We start from the raw sequence: 23067 nt of genomic DNA, 5'->3' as shown, positions 1-23067 counted from the left end.
AGTCCTCTGGGTCCGCCATTAAGATCTGACCGATCATGTTCAATAAAGCATGGGTGTATCGAACAAGAAGGCAGCTGCCATGCACAGAGCCTAGGGCAAGCCTGGCAGTAGAAAACATGTGCTTGCCAAATGTTTACATCTGTTTTGATTCTTGGTCAGGTGAGGTCGTAGGAAAGGTGTTAGGATTAACTCTGCTGGTGGATACCTGAACCACCAAGCTCTCCAGCATAGGAAGCTACATGAGAAATGCAGGGTCTCCTGGAGCTGGTCTGTGGTATTGGGTGACCTGCCTATTGACCAGGGGCCTGAACATGGTTTTGCCCACATGCTCAAGAACATGTCCATAAACACCTTATTAAAGGGCAGTAGAGGTTTGAGAGGGTCATTGTCAGCCTGAAAGACCTCTGTGAGGACAGTAGTCTTAACCCCCATAGTGGGGAAATATAGGTCGAGGATCTCTACAGCTTGTCTGACCTTAACTGCTAAAGATGTACTTTTGATGGCCAGGGGGAGTCCCCAGTCTGGTGTCTGGAGAAGTGTCCAGACCACTACCATCCTGTAATGCTTCATATCAATTGTCTTCATCATACTGTGGGACAAATTTGCCTGCATCATAATGGTGCTGGTTGTCATTAAAATCCGATCCGAAAAGTTGATTTTACTTGTGTGCATGGCACCACGGTAAGGGAAGTGTGTCAGAACCAACAGGATTTCCAATAGGCTGGACTCTGGTGGATTTGGAATGAAGCTTCAGCTGAGGTAGGGAAAAGTTTGAATAGGCATTAGAGATCACTATAATGTGCACCTCTTACTGTGGTATCGCTGGTTTCGGGATTTGGGGACCAGCATCGATGACGTAGGAAACGGCATTGGGGGTGGCAGTTGATCCGGAACTTCAAGAGGGTTAAAGAGGCTCAGACGGTGTCATGTCCTACTGCAGACCCCTGCGTATACTTGAGCCCAAAGGAGCACCAGAGGGAACTGGTAGCATACCAAAAATATGCAGCATAGAAACTTGCTGTGATGTCACTGATAGACCTGGAAATTCGGGAAGTAATGGGACCAGACTTAAAAATGGCTCCTCATGAGTTTGGCAGCAAGACCATGTGGCACACTGATGCACGTATGCCTTCTTTGGGGATTGAGAGTGGCAGGAAAGAGCAAATTGTGCTTGGATTTTTTATGTTTTTCCCTTATCCCTTTGGGGCGGTGTGCCTTTGAATTGTGTGCTTGTCGGGGGCTGAAATGTTTGTGACTTGGGTCATTTGTGCTCTTGGATCAATATTGTGGTCTTGTGCATTGTTTGTTTGCTGCCTGTATTGGCCGTCATGGGTTGTAGGTGCACATGGATGTGTCAGAGTGTGAGCTGCTCCTTTACGGATGTAATCCACACTGGGCCACCTCAATGTCGTATCGTGCACCATGTCATGTATTTTGGCTGTAGCCATGCTATTGGTCATGCAGTATCACTTACATAGTCAGTGTGGCTCACACAGCTGCTGCTTTTCTGGATTCGGCACATGTGCATGGATAGGTTGTGTCGCTGGTGATTTGGAGGGGGCCCATATGTGCACATGGTGGACGGGGCCCTATTTGGTGTTTGTATGTGTGCTGCAGTGTGCCAAGGGTATCAGGGACATGTTCCACAATCACTGTGCGTGTGCAGTGTGCTACACATGATTGTGCATGTGTGCCATTGTGGCCATCTCCCTAAGTCCCCCCAGTCCTTGGTCGTTACTCACCCTGTTGCTGTGGGCTCAGGTCATATCGAGCTATGTCCAGACCCCCGACTCCTGCCACGGTCTCTACTCTGGGGACTGTGGCCACCATTTATTCCAGCTCATCCAGCTCCTCCACTGCCGCTGAGTTCCCACCTCCAGTCGCCGTTGCTGCTTTCCTGTTGGCAGCGAGTTTCTGTTTGGTCTGCCTTTGCATATCATGCCAGCCCCCTTGACCTCCTCAACACTCCGACTGCATTGACGTTGTTGGCTATGGTCTGCTATATTTCCGTTTGGGTTGCCAGTGCCACAGTGGCGGTGATGAACAGTTGTTGGTAGTGTTCTATCACCTCCGTGACGATGATCCGGTCTTCCTGCGGACTAAACCCCATCTTCTGCTTCCTCTTCTCCTTGCCCTTCCCCGAACACGGGGTTCCTGGCTGGTCTGCCGTGGGGCTTGTGGGGTTCGGCTAGTCCTCGGCACTCGGTCCGGGGGCATCCATGGTGCTACGCAGATTGATTCGGTTTTGGTGTGGTATTTTTTTTTCTTTTTATAATGTATTTTCCCGCATGACGGTGGGGATTGCAGGCCTGTCGCTTCTTTACCCTGATTGGTATTGCGCTTTGGGGCATCGCAACTTTCTGGGCAGTGTTTAGCATTTTTTGTTTGTCGCCTTGATTTTTACACGGTCATTTGGCGCGTTATCCTGCTACTATCGCACGGTGCTGCTGGGTTGGAAATTGGACGTTAAGACGGTGTTATTTTCTCGCGATAGACTGCGATATGCAAAGTTGCGTTAAGCGACATTTGCAATGGTTATCACACGTTCTTGAGACTATGCCCCAATGTGTTTTAACCCCAGTACACCTACATGTTCAATTCCTCACCTGGATCTCCTGTCAGAATTACAGGTCTGCTCAATTACAGAAAGGTCTTCTGAGCTCTTCTGGACCTCCTGGATGCTTTGAGTTTGAAATCTCTTTCCTCTCCCATGTAATTGCACAGGCGTTTTAAAACCTAATGCCGTGGCAGCTGATTGGTTTATTGTTGAAAATGTGTTTCCGACTGAAATATAGACAAAGCCGGTAAAGTCACCCATATGTTCCTGGAAAAGGCATAGAGGGCACCTCGGGTGCACATCCCGCTCATAAAAAGTCTTGCCAAGGTTCCCATTCTGTTTTCCTAATTGAATCTAAGCTTGGTATGGAAAAAGTAGGTCCCTGCACTTAAACTGTTCAACTCCTTTCAAGCTTACCATGCAACACTCACTTTAGACTGATGGATGATGTGAAATGTCAGGGATATTCCAAAGCATCCTTTATTAAGGGGTCCTCCAAGGAGGGGAATCCAATAGACACATGCCACCAGGTCAGTTCCTGATGGCCCGTCTTCTTCTGGGTAGGACCTCAGTTAGAAAACAATATACCACGTTCAAATACAAATTTCGTGGATAAAGGGAAAGCCGAGAATATTGCTTGGGATTGATTAGGAGGGGAAAGGTATATGCTGAGGAGGAGCTGAATTTTTTTTTACTGCCGATCCACACGCAAGTCGCTGAAAATGTTTGAATAAACATAGCAAAAGGATGTTAAAAGTGATGAAGAACAAGTTACTTACCTTCGGTAACGCTTTTTCTGGTGGATACTATATCTGCCTGTCGATTCCTCACCTTTTGAATACCCCCTGTGCCAGCATTCCGCAGTAAAATTATTTCCTAGCTCTCCCATGTTGACGAGGACGTCACAATGGACAGGCTCCGCTTGCGGCACCGAATGATGTCATCGGAACCACAAAAGGATTCGTCGGCGTGCTGACGTCAGTTCCACACATTTTTTCTGTGCCACCGAGGCAAACGGGCGGACTGACACATTTTTAAATATACATATAGCATATCAAATATATACACATATGCCAAATCACAAATGCATAATCAATAAAGGTAAAGAGAAATAGCAAAAGAAAAGCATTTCTCATTATTAAGATATAAACTTGATTAAAATAAAATATTTTTTGGTAGAAGCAGGTGGACAACGGGGAGGCGGGTGGGACCGTGAGGAATCCACAGGCAGATATTGTATCCACCAGAAAAAGCGTTACAGAAGGTAAGTTACTTGTTCTTCTGATGGATACTTCTGCCTGTGGATTCCTCACCTTTTGAATAGACTCCCAAAGCCGTACCTCTCCTGCAGGAGGGTGTCCACCTGACTAGACCAAAAAATCCTGCAAAACAGAGCGAGCAAAATGGCCATCCCTCCTAACCTCAGAGTCCAAGCAGTAATGTTTTGCAAAGGTGTGGAGGGAGGCCCAAGTTGCTGGTTTACAGATATCAAGAACAGGAACACCTCTAGCCAAAGCAGAAGAAGTAGATTTAGCTCTGGTGGAATGAGCTCTGATGCCTTCAGGCGGGTCCTTCTTGACCAGGGCGTAAAAAATCTTGATGCACAAGATAATCCACCTGAAGAGAGTCCTCTTGTACACTGCCTTGCCTTTCATCTTTCCAACATAGCCCACGAAGAGCTGATTGTCCAGCCTCAGATCTCTAGTGTGATCCAAATTAAAGCTGAAAGCCCCCTTACGGTCCAACCGATGCAGTCTCTCTTCCTCCTTGGAAGGGTGAAGGGAGGATAGAAGGTGGGTAAAGTAATGGATTGTCCCCTTGGGAAGGTAAGCAGCCCTGGTCCTTAGAACCAACTTATCCGCATGAATGGTCAGGAAAGGAGGTTTCGAACTAAGAGCCTGAAGCTCACTTACCCTCCTAGCCGAGGTAATGGCTATCAAGAAAACCGTTTAAAAATAAAGAAGCCTCAACGGGCAAGAGTGAAGAGGCTCAAATGGTGAACCCATTAAAAAAGTAAGTACGAGATTCAAATCCCACTGAGGCATAATGAAAGGTGTGGGAGGAAACTTATTTGTAAGGCCTTTAATGAAACTCATGACAATGGGGGACTTAAACAAAGACGGCTGGTCCGCCAAACATAAAAAGGCCGACAAAGCCAATAAATAGCCCTTCACAGTGGCTACAGCACAACCTTGCTGTGCCAAAGAAAGTGAAAACTCCAAAATATTAGACAAGCGGGCCTTCAAAGGTTCAATGTCTCTCTTTCTGCACCACTTAACAAATCTGGTCCATATGGAAGAGTAAACAGACTTGGTGGAGTGCTGCCTGGATGATAAAATAATGTCCACTATCTCTGGCGGGAGAGAGAAAGAACTCAGGTTGTCCCGTGCAATCTCCAGGCATGAAGGTGCAAGCTCTTGAGGTGGGGGTGCAGAACCTGCCACTGCAACTGCCACAGGAGGTCTGCCCTGAGAGGGAGACGGAGCGGAGGGTGCGACAAGAGGTGAAGTAGGTCTGTATACCACACCCTTCTTGGCCAATCCGGGCGATCAATATAACTTGGGCCCAGTCTTGGCGAATCTTCCTCAGAACCCGAGGAATCAAGGGTATGGGAGGAAACGCGTAAAGGAGTTGTGAGCTCCAATCTATCTGAAACGCGTCCCCCAATGCTCCCCGCATCGGATACTGGAGACTGCAGAACAACGGGCAGAACGCGTTCTCGTGAGTGGCAAACAGGTCCAACCGAGGAGATCCCCACATCTGAAAGATGCGATGGACCACCTCCTGATGAAGCCACCACTCGTGATCGGCCGAGTAACGCCGACTGAGACTGTCTGCACGATCATTCAGCACACCGGCCAGATGATTTGCAAATACACAAATCCGTTGGCCCTGAACCCAAGACCAGAGTCCCAGAGCCTCTCTGCAGAGACGATACAACCCTACACCTCCCTGTTTGTTGATGTACCACATCGCAGTAGTGTTGTCCGTCAAGATATGAACGGACTGACCGCGAAGGGAAGGAAGGAAAGCCTTTAGTGCCAAACGTATCGCCCGCAGTTCCAACAGGTTGATATGAAGCAACCTTTCCTCTGGAGACCAAAGACCTTTGACCTCCAGATCCCGCAGATGAGCACCCCATCCTAGAGTGGAGGCATCCGTGATCACTGTGGCCACAGGCGGAGGAGACTGAAAGGGCTTTCCTTGCGACAGGTTGCCCTGCACACTCCACCAAGTCAGCTCCGCTGCAGCTTCTCTAGAGATTCTGATGTTCTCTCCGAGATATCCGTTGTGCTGATACCACTGCCTGCGGAGGCACCACTGGAGTGCCTCATGTACCAGCGTGCATGTTTGACCAACAGAATGCAGGAAGCGAACAGACTGAGCAGGCAAAGAACCTTCAGGACTGCAACAACCGCTCCATCGTGAAATAAAGGAATAATTTCTTGTATCTTGAGAATCCTCTGCGGACACAGAAGTGTCCAGTATTGCTCCTATGAACAGGCTGCGCTGAGAAGGTACCAGGTGAGATTTGGGTACATTTATCGAAAAAAACAATTTGAACAACAGATGAGTTGTCACTTGCAAGTGGCACAAAACCAACTCTGGAGACTCCACTTTCAACAGCCAGTCGTCCAGGTAGGGGAAAACAGGAATCCCATTCCTTCTGAGAATAGCCTCAACCATCGCCATCACCTTTGTAAAGACTTGAGGTGCGGAAGTAAGACCGAACGGAAGAGCCGCAAACTGGTAGTGTTGCGATCCCACCGTGAACCGGAGATACTTCCGATGCGACTTCAGAATGGGAAGATGAACATACGCATCCTTCAGATCGATGGACACCATCCAGTCTTCCTGTTGCAGCGCAAGAAGAACCTGAGCCAAGGTCAACAGTTTGAACTTTTCCTGCCTGAGGTAAAGGTTCAAAATCCTGAGGTCCAAGATTGGTCTCAAGCGACCTTCCTTTTTGGGGATCAGGAAATATCGAGAGTAGCAACCTGACCCCTTTCCTGCTCCGGAACCACCTCTATTGCACCTTTTTGAAGCAATGTAAGAACCTCCTGCTGTAAAAGTAGTAAGTGGTCCTCTGAACACCCACCCTGGCGAGGAGGGTAAGGAGGAGGAAACTCCAAAAAGGGGAGGGCGTACCCATTTTCTACAAGATTCAAGACCCAACGATCGGAAGTGATCAGTCTCCAATCTTGTAGAAAGTGGGACACCCGACCTCCAACTGGACCAACATGTTCTAAGATGGGGGCTCTAGAACTGCTTTCCTGTTGAAACAACGGTGGCAGGAGGGGAGGTAGAGGAAGAAGAGGAGGATTGTTGTCGATTTGCACCCCTGAGGCCTCTTTTATTCTTCCCTCTGTATGATTTATACAAGGGCTTCTTTTGTTGCTGGCCCTTATGAGATTGCTGATGGCCACAAACGGAAGCAGATCTCCCAAAACCAAGATACCATTTGTAACAATATCCTCTGGACTGCACCTGGAGGCCTATAAATCTTGCAGTAGCTCTGCTGTCTTTAAAACGTTCAAGGGCTGAGTCCGTTTTTGAACCAAAGAGCTTTGACCCATCAAAGGGCAAATCCAGCAATGTCGCCTGAACATCAGCTGAAAAACCAGATGATCTAAGCCATGCTTGCCTCCTTGCAGCCACAGAAGGCCCCATCACACGAGCCACAGAGTCTGCAGTGTCCATGCCCGATTGAATCACCTGACGTGCTGCAGCCTGCAAATCCGTAAGGACATCTAAGAAATTGGCATGATAAAGGCTTCTGCCACACCACCAAGATTGGTTCAAGTAAAGCATCGTAAAAGGAAGCAACGGCTCAGAAGTTGATGAAGATGTATTTAAAACTTCTGTTAGAATGTTGGATTTTATCTCCGCTGAAGGAAGCTCAAGGCCCAATAAATCAGCTGCCTTCCTTATAACCACATGGTATGGAGCAATGTCCTGTACAACACCTCCACCTGCAGATGGAAGATTATACTCAGGAGTAGTATCGAGGCCACTAGCTTCATGTAGGTCTTCAAACTCATCCATAGAATCCACAATCTCTCCTTCCTCCTGATTTTGTAAATATTCCTCCTCTTCGAGGAGCCTGCGCCTCTTTCCTGGAGCGTTGCTTAGGTAACGGCATCGGTGGAGCCACACGCGGCGCCGGTGACGACATCAGCAGCGTCGATGGAGGAGCCTCGGCTTCAAACCTAGACGTCGAACGAACTCGAGGTGGCGCCGACTCAGCAGACGAAGGAGTCCGAGGAGCCTGAGTGGATGATCTCGGCGCGGGGAAATGCCAAGCCGGAGCAGACGGCAAAAATGGCTTGATGGGTGCCTGGGTATAAAATTGAGGAACAGTCATGTTAAAGGCCAAAGGACCCATGGGACCTGAAGGCGCGCCAGATGGAGCCGAGGCCCCGGCAAACATGCCAAACATCGCATTGAGGTAATGCGAAGAATCTGATCCAGGAGCAGGAAAAGGAGGATATGGATCCGTACCTTCCTGAAGAGGAGTCACCTGAGGTTGAACTGGAGCCTGCGGAGCCGGGGACGGCGCCCGCAAAGGAGAAGCCACACGGCCTGGAGAGGACCCACCAGGTGCCGGTGACGTCGCTGGATCCAGTGAATCTTCATGTTGCGAAGAGCCATTGGAAACCGGCGACGCCGCTACCGCAGATGGTACCGGTGTCGCTTGAGGAGAAGGAGATGGAGAGATAACATCCTTCCTTCGAGGTCGCTCATCCAGAGTCGGCAACCTCGACCTTGAAGCCCTGGCCTTCGAAGAATGATGTTGAGAGCCATGTCTTCTCTTGGATTTCTTATGCTTCTTCGAACTCGAAGTGTGAGAAGTTGAAGACTTCGCCCTCTACCTACCTCTCTTCTCCTTCTTGGCTTTGGCCATAAACAACTTGGCTTCACGCTCTTTAATCGCTTTAGGGTTCATCTTCCTGCAGCTTTGGCATTCCTCGACGTTGTGGTCTGAAGATAGACACCATAGGCAGTTATCGTGCGGGTCCATGATAGACATATGCCCGCCACACTCTCTGCAGGGTTTAAATCCCGTCTTCCTAGAAGTAGCCATCAGGAACAATCAAGAGATAAAAAGTTTTCTTAGAAGAAAATGGAGAGCCCCTAGAAAAACCATTAAGCGTCGACGGCGCGGAAAAAAGGAAACTGACGTCAGCACGCCGACGAGGTCCTTTTGTGGCTCCGATGACGTCATAAGGTGCCGCGAGCCGAGCCTGTCCATTGTGACGTCCTCGTCAACGTGGGAGAGCTAGGAAATAATGTTCCCGCAGAATGCTGGCACAGGGGGTATTCAAAAGGTGAGGAATCCCGAGGCAGAAGTATCCATCAGATGCTAGGTAACTTACATCTTGGACCGATTAAGGTGCCAAATATAAAAAATATTTTTTTCTGAAACGCACTGTCATTAAAAAATTGACCATCAGCAACCACCACCACCAAATAATATACTTGGTGGTAATTATCTGCAATTTATTGCCCAGCACTCTTCTTACTGCACTTTCACCACATTTCCTACCCTTTGAGAAAGAATAGATAGAGTCATAACAGAGAGCATGCTGAAATTATTGTAGCATGACCTTCACTTCTCAGATTCCTCTTCAGGGGATTTACATTTTTAGATCCTTACAGACAAGACTAAATAATACTAGAAGAAATACTGGAACAAAATAAGGAACGTTCTAAATACTAATACATATTAAAGCCATAAATAATTTAAGCAGGTTGGGTCAGGGGGCAGAACTACGTATGAAATTGATTTCCCCATTCTGTGACACTGAAAAAGCAGAACCTTACTACTTTGTGAAACACGTGTCGGCAGTTTAATTGTAGGAAATACACTGAAGAAAGAAATGTTTGCGAAGGAATAAACACTACATTGCAAGGTACAATGAGACGTTTCATGGATATTTCTGCATTGTTTTTTTACCACCTCCACAAGAGAACTTTGCTCCCAAAAAAAAAGGTTTTGCTCACTGTTTAGAGTGGGAAATTGACTTACTCGTTGAAATAAAAGAAGGCGTGCTCTGAGGAAGAAAAACATCAGACCGCCAATCGTTTTAAGTGTTTATGGCAAGTTCAATGGACTGGGGGTTTCTGTTAACACAAGACACAAGAGCACAGTGCTTTCTACCACAATTGATAATAAACAAATCAGCCTTCAAAGGGATTTGAGGACATCTATCAGGTTGAGGAGGTTGTCTGTTTCGCTTCTGCACCCCATCACTGCATTCTCCAAAGAGCCATGGTCCTGTCAGAAAAAAACAGCGATTCCAGAGCCAACTGCTCCTTAATATCAAATGTGATTATAGGCCAAGTGGATGACAATAAGTCTGCATAAATCACTCTATTGAGGCCTAAGCCTGATACACAAGCCTTGATGAATATTAGGTGTTTCATTGGAATGTTGAGAGTTGGAAGTTAATGAGATTCCTTGAAGGCACAGGACATTAGTTTTTTTTTTTTTAAATCTTTTTATTAGCAGAATAATGAAGGGCTATCATGACATGGTGATCACATTTGTAAATTTCACGTTGCTGGTATGCATTCAAACGCCATTTCCGTACAGTAATTAGGTATTTTCATTTTACATGTTCTAAAACATTCCCAATATAACGCCCCCCTCCCATTCCCTCCCTCCCTAGGCACTTGTATAAGTCATATTTAAACGATCATGTTACCTAGCCCACTCTACAGAATCACTTTATTTGCAGTGTACCTACTATAACCCTACAGAGGACTATACCTAAGTCTCCTCATATGTTGCGTCTGTTCTGTGCATCCAGAGGTAGTTCGCTTTACAGGCAGGCCCCGACCAAAGAGCGGGCACCACCAACCGCTTGTACATCACTGTATCCTTCAGCCCTCAACAACAGATCTGTCGGACGTATCGCCGTCGCCTGCCTCAAAGGACCCCAGTAATGCATTCCAGTCTAGTGATATGAGGTTCTTCCTGAGTCCCTTACGCTCTTCCCGTTGCAATATCATGCTCTCAGCCTTTCCCCACCGCACCACCTCCGCCCTCCACACTTTCGGATCTGGTGGCTTAAACGACTTCCACTTCATCGTTAAGGTGCGTTTCGCTAGTAGCAGGGCTAGATCAGTGAAATGTGTGCCTACGCTCTTCTTCCGTTCTACAGGACCCAGCCCCAATAATATATATTCCAGTGCGGTGTATGGTTTTGGAGGGAACCAGTCTAGCCAAATCATTATGTACTGTTGTCCAGTAGTATCCCAGTTTTGGGCACTTCCACAACATATGGATCAGTCGCGCGTCTTCCGCACCACACCGGGGGCATGTGTCAGTTGTGTTGGGGAACATTGCATGTATGCGGTGGGGTGTCAGGTATGCCCTATGCAGTATCATGAGCTGTATGAATTTGAATTTCGGGTTTCTCGATACCTTTTTCGGGAATTTGAGTATGTTGTCCCATTCCTTGTCCCTGACAGGTCTCCCTATGTCCTGTTTCCATTTGTCCCATAGTGGCAGTAATGAGACTGCCCTGCCCTCTCTTATACCGTGTGTTATCCATCTCGTTAGGTGACTGCCCGACCCCATTAGGTACTGCATGGTGAGTAGTGGGTTCGTGGGTGGCTCTGTTCCGTCCGGTGCCCATACCTGTGTGATACATCGACGCACCCCGGCATGTAGTAGGAACAATCCTCCCGATGTGTGGTGTGTACTACGGAAGTCCTCAAATGACATGACCCTGCCGTCTGTAAACAGGTCCCCTACCTGCGTTACACCCGCATTGTGCCACTCCGTAAGCATTTGATTCGAGAGTGGTCTCAGTCCCACTGGGAGTCCTAGTAGTGGAATCGTGGGGGCGTAGGAGGACGTGCGGGATGTATATCTCACCGCCTTCCTCCAGTAGTCAATCGCGAGTCGAAGCAGGGGGGGAGCCGACCTTGGGATCTCCGCCCCCGGTAACAACAGGTTTGTATTCTCCCCCTGTTCCAGTCCGCTTCGGACACATCGATTTCGTGTAAGTTCCTCCCGGCCGTCCAATAGGCTAACCATTGCAGTTGACAGGCAAAGTTGTATGCCTGCAGTTCCGGAACCCCCATAGCGCCTGCCGCAGTGGGGAGCTGTAGCTTGACTAAACTAATACGTCGTCTCCCAGAACCCCATACCAGTTCAGTCAGTAGGGTATTTAATGATTTGAACATGGAAGCGGGGATCATAAAAGGCATGCTCGTGAAGTAGTAAAGGAGACGGGGTAGTACCACCATCTTGGATATGGTCACCCTGCCTGACACCGATAGCGGTAGTGCTGTCCAAAATTGCACCTGGGATTTCAGCGCCGTGATTGCTCTCCCTAGATTGCCATCCAGCATATCCCTCGCACCTCTGTAAATCTGTATCCCGAGGTAGCGGAAGGTTGTCTCCGCCACTCGGAAAGTATGTGGTGCGAAGGGCAGTTGGGCCTCCGTCTCCATTGGAGAGAAGTAGAACCCGTAGGATTTTGGCTCGCTAAAAGTAAGCCCTGATAACGAGTGGAAGCTTTCGAATATGTCGGGGACGGGGTCCAGCCTCCCCCCCAAGTCTCCGAAAAACAGAATAATATCATCGGCATATGCCGATACCACATGGGTCGCTCCGTCCCTATGTATGCCCCTGTGGTGTGCTGACCCCCGGAGTTTGCAGAGCAATGGCTCTAATGCCAGTATATAGCCAGGGATCACTAGATCACAAGGACTCGAGTGCGCACTACCAAAAACATAAATTTTTCAAAGTTTTGCAATTGACATAGTTTTAATTCAAAAATGCTTTAGTTTCTAGTTTCATTTCATGTTCAAACGAATAAAGTATAATTCAATGCAATATATACATAAACAATACACAATTAGTGCATTTTGTCACACATTTTTCACTGATCAATTAATACACAACACAGTTATATACACAACCCAATGCATTTCGGGGTTTGAACCCCTTCGTCAGGGGCCTATAAAAGGGGAAAGAAAAAGGAAACCTAATTAATTTCGATGCTTAAAGAAAGCTTAATTGTATTATTTCTTTTAATATTGAATTCTCTTACCTAACTAACTGGTTGCAGAGTAATTGCGTACACTACATAGTTTCTGACGCATCTAAAAAAATCTAGAAAAATCATAATTACGTAAGTACTTAAACTGAAGCTTAAGAAAGCACAGTATTTCGTGTTGTGCTTACAAAACGTTACCTTGATTTCCAGTAATTTTGAGACTATCTGCGAATAATTGAAAAAATAAGAAAACATAAGTTTTACCAGTAACTGTCTGATTGTTATTCCTTGCTTTAATAAGCCACAAGGGTTTATTTGTCATAAAATTAACAAACGCTCACCTGAGGATCAGTGTCGCTTAACTGTAATGTTAAGGGGATCTAATAGAATAGAAAAGTTAAGACCATTAAGAGGCCAATCTTTTATAATACCGCCTTCAGATACTGTCAAACATTAACAAACAAAGGGAATTCGATGTTTACCTGCGAGCCTTCTAACAGTTTCCCAGGGTCTCGCTAAATCTCGGTATACTCCCGCGCTAGACAAAATGAAATGGAATCCTTGTTTAGTATTCGGTTATCAAAACCGGCTATCTTCGCGTTAAAGTATAAACCTAGTTTTCACGCTTACCGGAGGCACGAAGAAGGTAGCGTTGTAACAGCGTCTTCCCTCTCTGCTTACTCCGAAGCCTCTAGTCCTTTCCTTATGTTGATGCAACGGACCCGATATAAAAAGCGGACTAAATCACAAGCGTGTAACCGCCATATTAGAAGGGGGTTATTTACAACTATTTTACTATGAATCCAAAATTACGTAATCTCCAGGGAATACGTTAGCGCAAATTATTAGATGCGGGATAGTATGATTTTTAATCCACTATTTTATGGCCATAAACTAATTTGTTATTTAAATTGCAGATGACAGCAAAGAGAAAGAAGAAAGGAATAAGTGAAGAAAATATATGAACCTAAGCCAATTACATGTGTTACACATTTTGTTGTCAGAAGTAGAATTCTAGATTAAAGGTTGATAAATCATATCTAAATGATGTCTAAATTCTAATGAATACATCATACATATTTCCAGCTATTCTAGATACCACTATGCTGGTTGCAACCCTCTGGAAATTAGCTACTATTTCTGGCCTAATACTAAAGAAAACATATCATGTCCAATTTGTCATTGAGCCCGTCAGGGACTACAGTCTGTAATTTCCGAATCCAGTAAATTTCTCTCCTAAGCAAAATTTTTGCATTATCAACACCTAAACGCTGTGGAATTTGCTCAATAATGTGCCCTAGAGGCACAACTAAGTGTTATAACTGCAAAAATTGCAATAATGTAATCACTGGAAGCAAGTTATCTCATCCCAAAACAGGAGAACAAATAAGTTTAAGGCACTCGGCAAATTGTAATGCGGAACATGTGGTTTATTCCATAAAATGCCCATGTGGACTATTGTATGTCGGCAAAACCGACAGGAAGATGAGAATACGCTTAGCAGAGCACAAGAGCAGAATCCGTAATAGAAACATGACCTCACCATTGGCTAGGCATTGGATTGAGAAAAATCATACCATAGCGCAAGTTCGATTTCAAATTATTGAGCAAATTCCACAGCGTTTAGGTGTTGATAATGCAAAAATTTTGCTTAGGAGAGAAATTTACTGGATTCGGAAATTACAGACTGTAGTCCCTGACGGGCTCAATGACAAATTGGACATGATATGTTTTCTTTAGTATTAGGCCAGAAATAGTAGCTAATTTCCCGAGGGTTGCAACCAGCATAGTGGTATCTAGAATAGCTGGAAATATGTATGATGTATTCATTAGAATTTAGACATAATTTAGATATGATTTATCAACCTTTAATCTAGAATTCTACTTCTGACAACAAAATGTGTAACACATGTAATTGGCTTATGTTCATATATTTTCTTCACTTATTCCTTTCTTCTTTCTCTTTGCTGTCATCTGCAATTTAAATAACAAATTAGTTTATGGCCATAAAATAGTGGATTAAAAGTCATACTATCCCGCATCTAATAATTTGCGCTAACGTATTCCCTGGAGATTACGTAATTTTGGATTCATAGTAAAATAGTTGTAAATAACCCCCTTCTAATATGGCGGTTACACGCTTGTGATTTAGTCCGCTTTTTATATCGGGTCCGTTGCATCAACATAAGGAAAGGACTAGAGGCTTCGGAGTAAGCAGAGAGGGAAGACGCTGTTACAACGCTACCTTCTTCGTGCCTCCGGTAAGCGTGAAAACTAGGTTTATACTTTAACGCGAAGATAGCCGGTTTTGATAACCGAATACTAAACAAGGATTCCATTTCATTTTGTCTAGCGCGGGAGTATACCGAGATTTAGCGAGACCCTGGGAAACTGTTAGAAGGCTCGCAGGTAAACATCGAATTCCCTTTGTTTGTTAATGTTTGACAGTATCTGAAGGCGGTATTATAAAAGATTGGCCTCTTAATGGTCTTAACTTTTCTATTCTATTAGATCCCCTTAACATTACAGTTAAGCGACACTGATCCTCAGGTGAGCGTTTGTTAATTTTATGACAAATAAACCCTTGTGGCTTATTAAAGCAAGGAATAACAATCAGACAGTTACTGGTAAAACTTATGTTTTCTTATTTTTTCAATTATTCGCAGATAGTCTCAAAATTACTGGAAATCAAGGTAACGTTTTGTAAGCACAACACGAAATACTGTGCTTTCTTAAGCTTCAGTTTAAGTACTTACGTAATTATGATTTTTCTAGATTTTTTTAGATGCGTCAGAAACTATGTAGTGTACGCAAATACTCTGCAACCAGTTAGTTAGGTAAGAGAATTCAATATTAAAAGAAATAATACAATTAAGCTTTCTTTAAGCATCGAAATTAATTAGGTTTCCTTTTTCTTTCCCCTTTTATAGGCCCCTGACGAAGGGGTTCAAACCCCGAAATGCATTGGGTTGTGTATATAACTGTGTTGTGTATTAATTGATCAGTGAAAAATGTGTGACAAAATGCACTAATTGTGTATTGTTTATGTATATATTGCATTGAATTATACTTTATTCGTTTGAACATGAAATGAAACTAGAAACTAAAGCATTTTTGAATTAAAACTATGTCAATTGCAAAACTTTGAAAAATTTATGTTTTTGGTAGTGCGCACTCGAGTCCTTGTGATCTAGTGATCCCTGGCTATATACATTGGTTTAGGGTGTGGGCAGGCACCAATCTAGTGCAGCACACATATCGAACAAGCGATCTACTTTGATAAACGGAGTGCAATACCACCAACCATTCATTTATTCTAATGCCAGTATAAACAATAGTGGGGACAGTGGGCATCCCTGCCTTGTTCCTTTTGCTATGTCCAAGTGTGACGAAATGCATCTATTCGTGCGGATCCGGGCCGTTGGGCGGGAATACAGTAATTGAATCCATGCAATATATTTGGGTGGTATTCCGAATCCTGCAAGAGCTGCCAACATGTAGTCCCACCTGAGGGAGTCAAAGGCCTGCTTCAGATCCAGGGAAATACATCCCTCCTTACTCAGCGACTCCGGCATAAGTTGACTGAGCCTCCGCAGGTTCATAGCGGTGCTCCTACCCGGTACAAAGCCGCATTGGTCAGGGTGTATCAGCAGCGGAATATACTGTGCCAGTCTTGCCGCCAGGATTTTACTCAATATTTTATAATCCGTGTTTAGCAAGGATAGGGGCCTATAGTTAGCTAAGTGTAAGCCATCCCTGCTCGGTTTCAGTAGTGATACTATCAGGGCCTGAAGTGATGATTGCGGGAGGCTCTGCGTTTGTAGCGCCTCCTGATATATCACAAGGAGGCGCGGGCAAGGAGGTTAATAAAAGCTCCGTAAGATTCAACTGGAAGGCCATCCGAGCCCGGCGCCTTATTCCGCGGTAGCGCGCGTATAGCCTGGCGTATCTCCGTAATCGTGATAGGGCGAGATAGCTCTTTGCTCTGGTAGTCTGCAAGTCGCGGCAAGTCCAGCCCCTCCATCAACTCCTCGAATGCCGTGTCTAATAATGGTCTGTGTGGGCCATATAGTGTTTCATAGTATTCCCTAAATGCGGTGTTAATGCCTATCTGTGTCGTTGTTAGTGACCCCCCCTGATCGATGACCTCCATTATAGGCAGATGTACTAGGTCATCCCGTACCATTCGGGCCAGCAAGGGTCCGGCCCTTTCCGCTTGCACATGTTGTCTGCATGTGTACTCTCTAAAGTCCAGCACTCGCAATTCCTCCAGTAGCTCTGCGTGTTGTATGTGTGCCTCCTGGAGTGGTGTGAATGGTATGTTCGTGCCGGCAGCCTCACTTTCGAGCATAGCCAGTCTCCCCTCCACCTCTCAGAGCCTCTCCATGACAATATGCCTCATACCCACTCGTGTACTCATCGCCTCTCCTCTAATGGACACTTTGAAAGCGTCCCATTCTATATGCCGGGAACTCGCCGAACCAATATTTGTGTCAAAGTAGGAGGTTATGGCGTCTGCAAGTGTTGTGTGAAAGACCGTGTCTTCCAGGAGGTCAGGTGTGAGACGCCATGTAGGTATTGGTGTTGGAATTCTACTCCGTTGAAACGTAACCTCCACCGGGTTGTGGTCTGATAAAGTCTTGCCCATATGTTCCGCCAAGGTGACCTCCCCCAGTAGTGTTTTAGCGCAAAAAACGTGGTCTATCCTGGTGTGTAACCTGTGGGGTGGTGAGTAAAAGGTGTACTCCCTATTCAGCAAGTGGGCGTCCGATCAGCCGGTCTCCACTCTGTCGGCTCGGCGCACTTACTTTAGTCCGCGGTTGTCGGCCGGGATCCAGGCCTCACAGATGCCGATCTCCGAGTCCGTTCACCGGGGGGCGTTGCGGTCAGCGATCGCTGGTCTGGGCATCCCTTTGTCTTCGGTGTTGTACAGGGGTGAAATGGGCGAGCACTGGAAAGCAGGATATTTAGCTTGTGTGTCGGGCAGCGGACGTAGCTACTCTAAAGCACGTCCGCCATGCTCAGCTCGTGGCCACGCCCCCCGAAGGCACAGGACATTAGTTGCAGCACTAACAGACAATGAAGTGTAGAAAGCAGTCACAGAACTGATATATTCATGTGCTAAAAGAAGCCGTAAGGAGGGTGACAAATGTATTGCATAGCTTGGCTGACATTCAATCAATCAATCAATCAGGGGTATGTATAGCGCGACTACTCACCCGTGAGGGTCTCAAGGTGCTGGGGGGGGGCGGTCTGCTGATCCAACAGTGTGTGGAGGTTAATTCGAAGAGCCAGATTCTGAGGTCCTCCTTGAATTGGGTCAACTACACAGATTATCTAAGGTGGAGGGGCAGGGTGTTACAGGTCTTGGGAGTGAGGTAGGAGAAGGATCTTTCTCTGGTTTTGGTCTTCTGGATCCTAGGGACGGAGGCCAAGGCGAGTTGGGTGCAGCAGAGTTGTCTGGTGAGTACTTGGAATGAGAGGCAATGGTTCAGATATGCTGGTCCTGTGTCGTAGAGGGCTTTGTAGGCATGTGTGAGGAGGTTGAAGGAGATTATCTTGTTGACGGGAAGCCAGTGGTGTTTGCGGAGGTGTTGTGTGGTGTGGCTGCAGCAGGAGATGTCGAGGACTAGTCTGGCTGTGGCATTTTGAACGTTCTGTGGTTTACTGACCTGTTTTGGGTGACGCCTCCATAGAGTGCATTGCCGTAGTCAAGTCTTCTGGGAATGAGTACATGGGTGACCATCATTCTGGATTCTGTGGGGGTCCATCTGAATGTCTTTCAAAGCAGGTGGAGCGTGTGAAAGCAAGATGAGGATTTTGCGTTGATTTAGCATTTCATTGTGTGCAAGGAGTCAAGTATGATGCCAAGGTCGCATGCGTGGTCCAAAATGGGTGGGACGGGTTTCCAATGCGGTGGGCAACCAGGAGTCACCTCAGGCTGATGAGGTGGGTCCCAAGATGAGTACTTTGGTCTTGTCCAAGTTGAGCTTGAGACAGCTGTCTTTCATCCAGGTAGCAACAACCTTCATCCTGCTGTGGAAGTTGATTCTGGCGGCTGTGGGTTTGTTGGTGAGGAAGAGGATCAGCTGGGTGTCTTCGGCAAAGGAGACGATGTTGAGTCTGTGGCTTCTGACGATGCCTGCGAGGGGGGGCCATGTAGACACAGGGCTCAGGGAGGAACCCTGGGGCACTCCACAGCTGATCTCTTTAGTTTCTGAGAGGAACAAGGGTAGTCTGACTTACTGTGTACAGCCTGTGTGGCAAGAGTGGATCCAGTCCAGTGCCTTGTCGTGGATGCCGGCGTCGTGGAGTCTCATGATTAGGGTGCAGTGGGAGACATTGTCGGAGGTGGCCGAGAGGTCCAGTAGGATGAGGGCTGGGGTTTCGTCCCAGTCGAGGAGGAAGCAGATGTCATCAGTGGCTGTGAGGAGTGTGGTCTCGTTGCTGTGATTGCTTTCGGAAGCCGGATTGGGAGGTGTCCAGCACGTGGTTCTCTTTGATGAACTTGGGTGTTGATGGCCTTCTCAATGACCTTGGCTGGGAAGGGGATCAGGGAGATGGGTCTGAAGTTCTTGAGGTCTGTCGGGTCGGCAGACGGCTTCTTCAGCAGGGGGTTGATCTCGGCATGTTTCCAGTCGTTGGGGGAGGTGGCAGTTTCGATTGAGCAGTTGATGGTGCAGCAAAGCTGGAGGGCAATGGAGGTAGCTACTCTATGGAAAATGTGTCTCATACATCATTGTTAGTGAGGTCTCTGGTTTAAATGATAGTAAAAATAAGCCCATTTAGTACTTCAGGCAGTTAGCACCTGATGGTCTTTGATGGTCTTGTGACACATTACAATAATTATTTACCTTATTAACTGCACCTTACACGATAAACTATAGTTCTTCCTCTGAGGACAACAATAAAATGTTGGGCTAGAAATATGGGTTCAAATGGAAACGGCACCATTAAATTGATTTGAACTGTAAAGAATATTAACTTATAACAAGAACAGCTGAAGACATGTGAGCCTCTACCAACGCACCACAATAAGCTGTTATTCATATGATTTTTTTTATATCACCTTCACACCGCATATTCTTTGTCATATTACCTCAGGCCAAACGCTACTACCAGAATATCATGCTTCCTGAGTAAAGGTTTTAAAAACTGTACTCATATTTGCCAACATCACTGAGACCAAGCACTCAAGAGGTTTGTCAGCGATTAATGGATACTCCATTTGAAAAATCTAAGTAAATCCAATCTGTTTGGTGGCTCTACTTTCTATAAAGTGTCTTGTAAAGTGATCAAGATGCCCCTTTTATAGGAGATGAAACAGTCTTAAAAACACGTCCTTAAACGCTATTGCTAACAGTTTTGAGGGCATTTTTTCAACTGTTTGGCAGCTTTGCAAAATCTTTTAAATATTGAGTATAGAATATCGAATGGCCACATTATTGTGCGCATAATATTGAGAGGCGTTTACATGTATGTAAGTATAGATTTACTATCTTAACTCCACATTCATGTACCTTGAAGATATGCATATATATCTTCAGGCTACGAAGATGTGTAGTTAGGTACAGATAATCATTACATACTTACTTGTCGATATTTTGGTCCTCAATATTTTTGTCATGATATTGTGGCCACTCGATATTCTATACAGGATATTCAGGCTCTACATAAACAAAAGGATGATGAAATGAGTGGACATTCTCTAAGAGAGTGCCCATATGTGCATACTATACCTGTTTACATCTCTTCAAAATAAATTGCATTTATAGCTGGGCTAATCAGAGCACTGAGAAACACTTGATAAGACATGACCTCTGCCCATAAGTGTGCCTGCCTTGAGATGTGCATAACAGAAGCACCAAGCAAGGCTTGTTTTCTCACAATGGTTTAAAACAACATGCTGTGTCTTTCAACTAAGCCATTATATTCTCCTTTTTGAAGACTTCATTTTTAAACACTGGCCTTTGAAATATAAGTTTAATATCATGATATAAAAAGCTTCTCTGACTAAACAGGAAGCAAACCATCAACTGAATGGTCAATAAACAACAGCTGTGTGATGCAATGTAGATCATAGGAAGTTATGGCCTATTTAGAGTTTGGTGGACGGGCTACTCCATCACAAATGTGAAGGATATCCTGTTTGCCGTATTGTATGTGCCATAGGCTATAATGGACTTGTAACATGGCGCAGGGGATATCTTTATATCTTTTAAATGTGTGAAGGAGTGGCTTGTCTGCCAAACTCTAGATCAGGCCCATAGTGTCAACGGGAGGAGAGAACCACATGCTCACCCATATTTGTTGTACTTCATATATATGGTTATAGAAGGACAAATGAATGGGCATGGTGGGCATTTACCAGTGCTTGAAATGTAAAAATAGAAGTGCAGGTACTCTGTACCAGAGTACTTGCTTGTTTCTGAGAAGTGCTGATACTCTCCAATTAAAAGTATTATGCCACTCTTGATAAGTGCCTGTACTCTCCCTCGCAAAATAAAAAAAGTGCTGGTAATCCGTACCGGACGGTCCTGGCCCATTTAAAGCACTGACCATTTACTGTAGTCATTGTTGCATATCTTTTGGTGAATACGTTTATCAGTAGATAACATGGAACCGAATTGTGATCAAACATGTCCATATTCCCCACTAATTTGGAACACAGAGTGGAAGCTCTTTCATCGATTGACTACCAGGAAAAGATAGCGAAATGACTGAAATATTATCAGTAGGAGAAGAAGTGTGTTTCCCAAAACTGGCCTGACATGACCAGCTTTTAGGCACTGGGTTGAACACATTCCAAAATACACTACAGAATAGAATATATGACATTCTTGCGGTGTTTTTCTTAATACTCACGGAGAGGCTGCAAGAGGACTCCAGTATGACTGGTACTGACATCTTCCCTTGAAGATTTAACTTTGTTAAGTAAAAAATCTTTTCCCCCACACTACGCTCCTTCTTCATGCGCCGGATGCCGTAGAGTCGGAAGCGGACGGCGTAATTCCCAATCATCTCCGACTCGATGTGATGGAACTTGAAGGTCTCCGTGAAGACGGGGCAGGGTCCCCGCTGAATGCCTGTCTTTGCTCTCTGCTTCTTCAGGGGGAGCAGAACAAGGTGGACCTGCCAGGAGCTGCAGCTCCCCGTCCTGTTGAACGCCGGGATGTCGGTGACAGCTGTCACTGTCACCAGCAGCCTCTGCTCCTGTGAGTCATAGTCAAAAGTCACATCCAGGGTGCCATATTTAGCTACCGGCTCAGGATCAAAGGCTTTGGGAAGCTGTGAAGAGGATCCTCGAGCTGACATCTCCTAAGAAAGAAGAGAGGAATGCATGTAATTACTTCCCACCTCTCATTATTACATTCATTTGTCAGGGGTGGCCTTCCCATAGCGGGGTTGCGAGCATCTTGACAGAAATGTGCTCGTCTCAAACAGTAAAAGGAAGCAGCTATCCTGGTTCCACATTTCTAGAGGAAACAAATGAGGGGCTTGAAACATAAATTACATTACTATCAAGTACTGATTTTGGAAAGAGCCACCCCAAGGTCACAAGACCCCTATCAGCTCGAATCAAAATGTACATATTGACCTAAAAGTGGATGGATCAAACATAACATGCGAATGGGACTTTCCTTAATTACAATAGTTTTATTTTTTTGTAGAGGAGATGGTGGTGCTCATCTACACCAGTTAGAATAAAGCAGGACATGTAATGTCACGTTTTTTAGTTTTATCATTAGTGAAATGCCATCTCTTTGTCAGTAGGGTACTTATTAAAGCAATAACAGACAGCAACAGAGAATAAATATCTAGATGATGGAACAATACCAGAAGAGGGATACATGTTGAAGTAAATAAATAAACTTTAAGAAGCCAATTACATAGTTTTTACCGATGGCTGCAAGTTTTAAGTCAAATGACTGTGACAAAAATTATGTTTGCAGTAAAAGAATACTGGAAAACAACATTTTGCAGTATTCAGTAGGAGCAACTGGTTTGTGCTGTGCAAATTTGCTCCCAAATGAGTGCAAAATTGCACAACAAAGATCTATGCAATCTGACTCCAGTTATACACTCATCCACTCAGTCTCAGAGTCTTGTGGTCAATAAATACATTATTATTATTATTATTATTATTATTATTATTATTATTATTATTATTATTATTATTATTATTATTATTAAGTAAAGTTAGGATTTGGCTTCTTTCGAGGCAACAATATACAGCAGGGCAGAAGCAAATGAAGACAGCAAGATGCCCCAGACATGACAGAAATGAGACAGAATGAGCAATCAGATCCCCTGAAGTAATGACACTGGCTCCTCCTCAAGCCTGCATTATCTTCAAGATCAGATTCATGACATACAAGGCTACCAGAAATAGTACATTGCCGACCTCGTTGAAGAAATAACCAACTGAGGTGGACAGTGACACACTAGAAGCCAGGGCTTAGCAAGACTAGAAACAAAAAAGGGCAGAGGAGA

The 23067-nt window shown here is 45.3% G+C and overlaps 1 protein-coding gene across 3 annotated transcripts in view; it reads right to left on the bottom strand.

The window, feature by feature from the left end:
• The window catches only part of SYT14 (synaptotagmin 14), a 761278-nt gene that overhangs the window by 215708 nt on the left and 522503 nt on the right, over positions 1 to 23067 (bottom strand). For all 3 annotated transcript variants that reach the window (XM_078649722.1, XM_078649721.1, XM_078649720.1), the window contains one exon: positions 21439 to 21891. In XM_078649722.1, coding sequence (XP_078505848.1) covers positions 21439 to 21891 — 453 coding nt within the window. The remainder of the gene's footprint in view (positions 1 to 21438; positions 21892 to 23067) is intronic.

This window comes from Lissotriton helveticus, chromosome 6 (assembly GCF_964261635.1).
Source record: "Lissotriton helveticus chromosome 6, aLisHel1.1, whole genome shotgun sequence".
Classification (NCBI taxonomy): domain Eukaryota; kingdom Metazoa; phylum Chordata; class Amphibia; order Caudata; family Salamandridae; genus Lissotriton; species Lissotriton helveticus.
The sequence above is the reverse complement of the archived record's forward strand: the minus strand, read 5'-3'. Positions and strand labels throughout refer to the sequence as shown.